This window comes from Sphaeramia orbicularis, chromosome 6, assembly GCF_902148855.1.
Source record: "Sphaeramia orbicularis chromosome 6, fSphaOr1.1, whole genome shotgun sequence".
NCBI lineage: Eukaryota > Metazoa > Chordata > Actinopteri > Kurtiformes > Apogonidae > Sphaeramia > Sphaeramia orbicularis.
Genome location: NC_043962.1, coordinates 40,179,954 through 40,189,489, shown reverse-complemented (window position 1 = coordinate 40,189,489; position 9,536 = coordinate 40,179,954). Strand labels below are relative to the sequence as shown.

Genomic DNA, 9,536 nt, shown 5'->3' with positions numbered 1-9,536 from the left:
GCACGATGAGTAAACAGGGAGTTTCCTTGCTGGTGTCACACATGCTCAAGCTGTTTTAATATTTAAATGTTGGAATGGGCACAGATCACAGATTTATATGCATATATACTCCTGACCAAAAGTAAGAACACACATTTGACCTGGACAAATCCTAGCATTAAAGATATATGAGTGTGGATCCATTAAATGTTAAAAGTGTTCACATAGTCTGTCATAACCATGGGCGACACGGTGGTGCAGTGGGTAGCACTCGTGTCTCACAGCAAGAAGGTCCTGGGTTCGATTCCAACACCAACATTCCAGAGAAAGGGGGTGGGACCTTTCTGTGTGGAGTTTGCATGTTCTCCCTGTGTCTGCGTGGGTTCTCTCTGGGTACTCCGGCTTCCTCCCACCATCCAAAGACATGCACTAATAGGTTAATTGGTTAATCTAAATTGCCCATAGGTGTGAATGTGAGAGTGACTGTTTGTCTCTATATGTTCAGCCCTGAGATGAACTGGCGAAATGTCCAGGGTGTACCCTGCCTTTGCCCATAAGTAGCTGGGATAGGCTCCAAGCAACCCCCGTGACCCTAGTGAGGATAAAGTGGGTTCAGAAAATGAATGAATGTCACAACCATGATAATGATTATATTAGTGTCATTAATAAAATGAATTAGCTTGTCTGTAAAGGTTAATATCACATGCTGCGTTTCAGGTTAGAAAAAAGTGAAATACTGGAATACTGAAAAGTTTTTAAATGCTCGGTACGCGTTTTCTGCCAACGAGCGTCATGTGCAGCACAATACAGATCCACTGCTTCTCTTAGTACCTCTCACAATAAAGCCCTAAACATATACAATGTGACTGAACTAAGTCACTCAGCATTTCACTCAGAGGTAAGTCAATAGAATGGCTTCCAAGTTCACTTTCATTGTTTAGTGTTTTATATTCATGTTATGTGATTTTCTTTCTAGTGAAAAGCTGTAATTAAATGTCAAAACTAGGTTTATGGGGATAAAATACAATTGTAAAAGAATCAAATTACTCATACCATTACAATTAATAAAATGCAAATTTGTCTTTAAAAAGTTGAAGTTAATGTAAGCACACATGAAGGCCCAAGTTGTTTTTAGATATTCTATCCAGAAATGCCACCTACTGTGCATGAGTGGAAAGACTAACATTTGTTGAGCTACAAATCAACAAAAAGAAGAGATTTTCAGTTTTGCTTTTCATCTTCGTCCAGCTGCTGCAAGAGGCGTTTCCTAAATGCTCTCTGGATGACGGATGCTGCCACCTCTTCCTGTTTCCTGTGCAGGGTGCTGCTGATTGGTTCACATGATTCCTAAAGAGAGAATCACATGTGACTGCAGACAAAGTCATTACAGCACACGCATAATTACAAGAACACATGAATCGAATCGAATCGAATCGAATCGAATAGAATAGAACCTTGCATGGGTTGTTGGCCATGAACATTTGGAACTTTTCCTCTACACTATCTTTGAGAGTGTCCAGCTCTGCTGATTCTCCCAAAACCTGCATATAAATAAAACAGTGGGATACAATAGAAACAATAGAATTAAACAGAATGGAAGACATAAACAGTGTTGACAAGCAATGTGATTAGGTGGTTACCTGTGCACTGAGTGCAAAAAGGACGTCTCGACAGTGAATCTTGTCACCAGGATGCAGAGGCAGATCCATGTGGATCAGATTGATGGAGTTTGGTTTGGGGATCCTCAGAGGCTCTTGCAGCGCATTGCAGAAATCTGACAGCTTACTGAAAGACAAAGTTTTATGCTTATTATGTGTGTGGAGTATGTATATATGTGTGACACTATATCAGCTATTTTAACCATGTTCAAATGAATTGAAATGTGTAATTTAATTACTGCAATGGCATGTTTTTTCACATGACAAAATGTAATGATATGACAGTAAGCATAACGTGTATATAATGATCAGCTATTTCACTGAGTTACATCTTTATGAAAGTGTCTGGTTAATTACATGATTATAAAAAGGCCAAGTCTGTATGAGAATTATAATCTCTGATAAACCTATTGGTGCATACTGTATTTAGCTTGTCCTGCACCAGCTCACCTGTAATCAATAAAATGTGTAGCATCAGGATCAAACTTTTTCCAGGTTTTATAAAACATCTTCAGGTTGTTGTTGTTCAGAGGATCCCTGTTTGTCTCTGCAAACATGTTTAAGACTTCCATGATGACAACAATGAAGATGTTTAACAACAGAACGGAGGACACGGCCAAGTAGGTAACAAAGAAAGCCACAGCCAGCCCTGGATTACCACAGTCCCCGGTGACGGTGGTTCCTGGGTGTTGCATGAGTGGATCACAGTCGGGAGGAGTAACCAACAGGGGAAGGAGCATACCATCCCAGCCCGCCCATGTGGTAGCAATACACATATTGATTATACTGCTTCCAAATGTCTCAAAGTTATACATGTCGTCAATATACGCTCCCCTCTTCACGTATCCAAAGTGGAACGTAGCAAAACTAGTGAAGGTATACATGATGATGAAGAGGACGAGGCCGATGTTGAAGATGGAAGGAAGGGACATCATGAAGGCAGTTAAAAGCATCCGGATCCTCTTGGTTCCAGGGATGCGATGGAGGATACGGCCGATACGACCCAAACGGAATACAACGAAGTTACCAGGATGAAAAAAAAGATATAAACTCATTAGGTCCGAAATAAATAGGCCTGAGGAAAGAAGATAAGAAAATCATCCTTTAGTTCAGTATGTTTTTGTGATAAAAAAATTGCTAATTGGCAATAAAGTATTCAGTTGAGTGTAATGTTCATAGTATTGTAGGTATTTGATCCAAAGTCTGATGAATGTATGTTCTAATACAAATGAAATATAAGAGGATCACCAAAGTTAAAACATGTCATCTATTACAAATTTTCCCCGTATTTTCTGCCCTTATTCTGAAAAAGTTAACATTCCATTTGAGATGGAGGCTAATCAAAAGCCAATAAAAATGAATCTTCCACTTATATTCCTATTTACATGCACTTTGATTAAAATATGTTTTGCATGAGTGGTAGGTCTGACCGTTCAAACACCAGAACAAGTTTAGCCTTTCATTGTTTCAATCAGCTCTTTGAAAAGTACATGTTGTGGTATTTGGGCTTTTATAAAAACCTGTTGACTACTGTTGCATCTGTTTGTGACCAAGGTTAATCTGTAATCAGCAGTTTAGCATGTTGTTTCTAGCCATGTAGTAAAGTATACATGCAGTTTTTCAAAAACTTTTGGGAAGTCTTTGGAACCTGATCCACTGAAAGCTGTCCTTGGACTACCTAGACCACAGGTGTCAAACATGCAGTCCAAGGGCCAAAACCAGCCCACCAAAGGGTTCAGTCTGGCCTTTGGGATAAATTTGTGAAATGCAAAAATTACACTGAAGATATTGAAAATCAGTGGAGTCAAAATAGTTCAAATTCAGGTTTCACATACAGACCAATTCAATCTAAAGTGGGTCAGACTAGTAAAATACTATCATAATAACCTATAAATAATGAAAACCACCAATTTTCTCTTTTTTAGTGTAGAAAAAATAAAATTACATGAAAATGTTTACATTTACAAACTATTCTTTTATAAAAAAAAAATGTGAATAACCTGAACAAATATGAACAACCTGAAATACCTTAAGAGAAGTGTCATTTTAATAACATTCTGCTTGTTACTAGATGTTTTGTGTATTTGTCATTGTAACGTAAGTTGTAATGTACATGTGTAAATGATAAACTGAGGCAAAATATTGCAGTTATTTTTCTTAAGACAATTCAGATTGTTCATGTTATTCAGACTTTTAAGGAAACTTTGTAGATGTCAACATTTTGATAATGTAATCTGACTTTTTTTGACTGTTATTATTTTACTGGTCCGGCCCACTTGAGATTGTATTGGGCTGAATGTGGCCCCTGAACTAAAATGAGTTTGACACCCCTGACTTAGACCCTTTGCTATTAGTTCACGTTGGGGCACTTTAGGCAGATTAGTCTTCTTTGCAATGGGGATTGCAAAATAGTTATTGTTATATTTGATTGAGGTGGTGGTGGAATATCAGTGTTCCTGTAAATGGAGTTTGACTGCAGATTGGCCTACATACCTACTATGGACGTGATGGTCACCACAAAGTCCATGACGTTCAAGACGCTGGAGAAGTACTGCCAACGGAAAGCTATGATCTTCAGAATACACTCAACAGTGAAGATGAGAACACAGACGAAATGGAACCAGTACAGGATTTCTTCTGTTTCCCAGCTCATGTGGTATGACTCGATCAGCAGCAACAGAATGTTTACACAGATCACAAGTACCATGAAGACCTCAAAACACGGTCTGGTCACAAGGTAATACATCCAACCCCGGAACTTATTCTGTAGACAGACACACACACACACACACACACACACACACACACACACACACAAAAACAAACACATGGATCAACTGAGAAGGTGAATAAATCCAGTTCAATTGCATTAAACCGGAATCAATACCATTTGTGATCACTGAACTGTGACTTTGTACTTTGGTCGATAGGCAGATGAACTCACCTCAGGCCGTGGAGGATGTTTCAGAGTTTCTGGTGAGCTCAGTTTCTTTGCAGCATTGTAAAATTTCCTCTGTTTCTCAGTCAAAAAAAAACTTATTCCTCCAAAGTAAAGGCAAAGAAACAATTGAGACATAGTTAACTAACTGTGACAGAGGCAGACAAACAGAAACAGACATCATCAGTGAGTGGACACGTATCTTTTCTCTCTGCTGTTTGTATGCATCGAACAAGGCTTTGATGAGGAAGTTGAAGATGAAGAAGCAGCCGAAGATGTGGAAGAGGACGAAGAACACATACACATACACATTCTCCTTATAGTTTGGCTGAGACTCCACCTACACGCGCACACACACACACACACACACCATTACCATTATTGCTATACTAACAAGAGTTAGTATCATCACTATGGTTATTCATAACACTTAATATATCTTATGATGGTTCTAAAAGTCAGCTCTTATACAGTGATGGCACATCTTCTCTAAAATTCAGTTACTATCTTTTAGTTGGTGACACACAACACAGACACAGCTCCGATAATCCAATTCTCCCTTTGGTGTTGATGTGCAGAAGTAATGCTGCTATACCAGTTATTACTTCACTTGAAAAAGAAACTAAAAACACTGTATATACAAGACAGTAAACAAACCATCTCTAATTAATGTAAAAGTATTTCATAATTTTTCATTTTCTGGAAATGATATTTTAAAAAATGTGAATATGCATTATGCTCTTGGGGTGTATAAGGTTATTTTTTCCAGTATTGAATGTTAATGTTTTTGAGAGGTTGGCAGGCCTGTGAGCTAGTTAATAATCATGGGTCACCAGTGGATCATTGTGGCGCGGTTGCACAGGTAGAACTGACCAATTACATCACAGTGGGCTTTCTCAGGGGTAAAAGCACAGTGCAAAGTGTTTCATGGGGACACTGCAGCTGCAAATTACTTTTTCATGATTCTTCATCAAATCTGTTCATTGGATCTGTTTGTAAACAAATGGACTGTTTATGGTGGAGTACACTTCGAAATAGTTCACCTTGAGGGAAAAGTTTTAGGTGTATGATCATGGAAAGACTTACGGATTTGTGATACTTAGGCTATGACTCAGGTTTTACAGATTTGATGAAAAATTGGTCAAAAGTCATACGCAGCTTTAACTGTGGGTCAATTAAAATGACAAGTGATGATTTTAATGACATGTCATTAAAATCAGTTTTTGTCTTAGATATTCAGACAAGAAACACTGAAAATATAAATGATTATAATCAGAGTGTGGCATCTTTGACAAAGCGGAACCATTCCATTAGTTTTCCACAACGCATTCCTGTACTAGGCTGTCAAATAAAAGTTCTATGAAGAAGCAATTTGAGTTTCTGGAAGTGTTACTTATATTATCAGTGTGTATTGACAGGCTAAAAAGTGTATTTTCACAACCTTTTTTTTTTTTTGTTAATTCTTAAGCTAGATGCAAGGAACACCATCCGTTTCCAGATATTCAGTCAGTTATTATAAATACCAAGTTTCATAAAGATTGCTGTACCCATTAATGAGTTATATTTATCACACACACACACACACACACACACACACACACAGACTGACATGACAGGAAAAAAATACAGTTTCCTTTTCTTATTTGCCAGACAGATGGAAAAAGAGTTAATTCTTTTACCTTCACATGTTTCGGCTACAATCTGAAGCCTTCCTCAGAAGGGTCACTTGTTGTTCGTGTGACATGTACTTGTCAGCTGTTTTATCCTGGTTTGCCAGGCAACAGGGGGCGATTATGCCCCCTGTTGCCTGGCATCCCACAGAGGATAGCATCCCAGGTGTGGGATAAGGTTTAGGATCCCTCCTCCCTGTTCATGGTCCTCGGGGCCCGTTTTCTGATTTCTATGGCCTCCCTGATCCATTGGTGGTATTTGCTGGTTTCAGAGTGGATGACCGTGGCCTCTTCCCAGTCCATAAAACAGGCCCTGAGGACCATGAACAGGGAGGAGGGATCCTACACCTCATCCCACACCTGGGATGCTGTCCTCTGTGGGATGCCAGGCAGTAGGGGACATAATCGCCCCCTACTGCCTGGCGAACCAGGATAAAACAGCTGACAATGACACGTCACAGGAACAAGTGACCCTTCTGAGGAAGGCTACAGGCTGTAGGCGGAACATGTCAAGGTAAAAGAATTAACTCTTTTTCCATCTGTCTAGCAAATAAGAAAAGGAATCTGTATAAGTTTTAGTAGACAGTATGAACCTATCTGGACTTGGAAAAAAATAGGCAATGGCTACTGCCACAGTACAGTGGCATGAAATATTGGTTTGTCTATTGCCACAGAGCCAATCAAATGTTAACATTTGTACTAGAGCCAATCACAGACACTGTTACATGAACTCAGTACTAGTGACATATTGTGTATACTTCAGTGCATTCTTTTGTGCATTTTGCTACCACAGTACTGTGGCAATTGATGGAAGAAATGACAAATTAGTGATAGTATGTAGTATAGAATAGGAATTATTGTTGTAAATACTCTGTATGTTGTTTTATGGTGTTCTTTGCTCTGTGCAGTCAGTGAGATTGAGGCTGTAGAGTTTGGGTGGAGCCACATGTTAGATGCAGCAGTGTGCTGTGTTACTTTTCAGTTCTGTGTCAGTTCAGTGTATGGAGTGCAGTGCTCTGAATTCTGCACTCTGAATGTTGTCTCAGTGGCTAATTTGTATCAGTGTTGGATTTTACCTACTGGCACCCTTGGTGCCGTGCCCCCCCCTCCCTTTGAAAATCTACCGGAAATTTTTTTTATTTCAACCGGGAATTGAACCAGAGTCTTTCGCATTGCAGTCCAAAATGTTGCCTATTGAGTGAAATCTCCACTGTCACTTAGTCTGACCTATTTACTATTTGACTGCCTGATACTTTTTGGGCTATAACAAGTTACCAGTCTAGACATGATATAATGAGGGCACTGATTGGCTCTGTGGTAACAGACTAACTGATATTTCATGCCACAGCACTGTGTCAGTTGCCACTTCGAAAAAAAATATCCTGTTTGCCTTCAGTATACAGATTAGAAAGCTCTTCAATGTATGATGTTCTTGTACTGTTAGTACTAATATCAGTATCTATGTCACTGACCATTCTGGAATCTGTGGCTGCGTAGAGAATATCCAAGATGCCTTTAAATGTGGCCTGAAACAACAAACAACATAAAAACACAATTTTAGCTTAAGAGTATTAAAGTCTGACTTTGATTATGTTCATTAGCTGTGTATAATTGAATTACAAGTCCAAGTGATCGCTTTTTCCAGCAGCACTGTGAAAGTTTAACCCATAAAGACCCAGTGCTACTTTTATGGCAGTTCCCCAATTATTTTTTCTCTTTATTTGACCTTTCTTGAGGGATTTTTCTCCATTAATTGTAATACTATTCTCTGTATTTAACATTCTTTCAGTGAAAATCATGCATTTTCCTAGATTTAATTTACTGATCATAAAGATGTTCGTAAAAACTCACAATAAAGTTGAGGGTTATTGTATCAGAAACAGAGAAAACTGAAGAAAAAGTGAGTTTTTCAGTAAAATATCTCAATAACTGAACATAAACCAAGTGTGTCCATTTACTGTCATTGATCCAACTCCATGGGTTTTACTGGTGAATCAGTGTTGTAGAAGATAACAGTGTTTCCACAGTAACTATGGAACCTCTAAAAGTCCAAGTGGGTCATATCTGATGACCATGAAAAGATGACAAACTGCATACCAATTATTTACATGGATTGATAGAATTAGTGGAACAACAGGTATTACACAGCTTACATCAGTTGATGGTTTTGTTCGATGGTGGATGTTTGGGTCTATATGGGTTAATATGTGTGTTCAATAAAGACAAAGTATTTGTTTATGTGATATTAGAACATTGTGTTTGTCTGCACTTGTGACTAAGATCCAGATCGCATCACATTTTATGATGAATTTGTGTAGAAAATTGGAAATTTTTAAGAGTTCACAGAATTTTTCATGCCACTGTTTTATACATTTTGTGCTCAAAATCTATTGTGTTGTTTCACTGCAGTGTGTACTGGTTACTTCCTGTGTTACAACTGACCATATGGAACAGCGCCAGATAAGCATTCGCCACGTTGTCAAAGTTTATGGGTTTGTTCTTCCAGCGAACTTCAGTGAAGTTTGACTCTATCAGTGCGACACACTCGGTCTTGTTGTTCACATCCTCGATGGGGAAGTACTCTTCTGATGTCTCATTAAAACAGTAAAAGAACTTTCCTGCAAACAAGTTCACACCCATGACGCTGAACATAAGCCAGACCACCATAGACACCAGCAGAGCATCGATGAGGGCTGGAACGAGTCTGAGCAGGACCCCAACCGACAGCTGTCAACAGAGAGATGGGCAGATCAGTGAGAGACTGCACCAGAGACAGAGATGGATGAAGATGGTGAAAGTGAGAGTAGGAAAGAAAAAACAGATGCAGACATCTGTTTCCAGTGATGGAATGTTAACTAGTTCTTTTAAGCCTAAATTTTAACATGACTATCTGCTCCATACATTTTCAAAGAAGTCATAGGACTAGTTTTAATGTATTTGAGGAAAGTTATTGATAACTGATATTTTACATGATAGTGCACCTTCTCAACATCAAGACTAATTTCAAACTAAATGGCTGAGTGCGGTGGTCCAGAGGTGCAACAGCTGAAAAAAGAATCCACTATAAGAACAAAAAAAAAAAAAAAAAGGATTGTGATTTATTTAAAAAGAAGTATCTGCAAAATCAATGTACCCCTAAAATAAAACTTGTATAAAAAAAAAAAAAAAAAAACTATCTCCTAAAAAAACAACTTGTAATAAATAATAAATTTGTACAAAGAAATAAAATAAACTTGCGTATTTTTTTTTTTAAATAAAATAATCTCCTAAAATAAAATAGACTTCTACAAA

General features: G+C 38.2%; 1 protein-coding gene across 1 annotated transcript in view; it reads right to left on the bottom strand.

Moving 5' to 3' along the window:
• Window positions 1–759: 759 nt before the first annotated feature.
• The window catches only part of LOC115421550 (sodium channel protein type 4 subunit alpha B-like), a 52,119-nt gene continuing 43,342 nt past the window's right edge, over window positions 760–9,536 (bottom strand). Inside the window, exons 23-31 of the mRNA XM_030137481.1 lie at window positions 8,688–8,972; window positions 7,718–7,771; window positions 4,778–4,915; window positions 4,582–4,686; window positions 4,131–4,401; window positions 2,088–2,712; window positions 1,620–1,764; window positions 1,434–1,520; window positions 760–1,326 (exon numbers count right to left, since the gene is read on the bottom strand). Coding sequence (XP_029993341.1) covers window positions 1,201–1,326; window positions 1,434–1,520; window positions 1,620–1,764; window positions 2,088–2,712; window positions 4,131–4,401; window positions 4,582–4,686; window positions 4,778–4,915; window positions 7,718–7,771; window positions 8,688–8,972 — 1,836 coding nt within the window. The 3' untranslated portion in view covers window positions 760–1,200. The remainder of the gene's footprint in view (window positions 1,327–1,433; window positions 1,521–1,619; window positions 1,765–2,087; window positions 2,713–4,130; window positions 4,402–4,581; window positions 4,687–4,777; window positions 4,916–7,717; window positions 7,772–8,687; window positions 8,973–9,536) is intronic.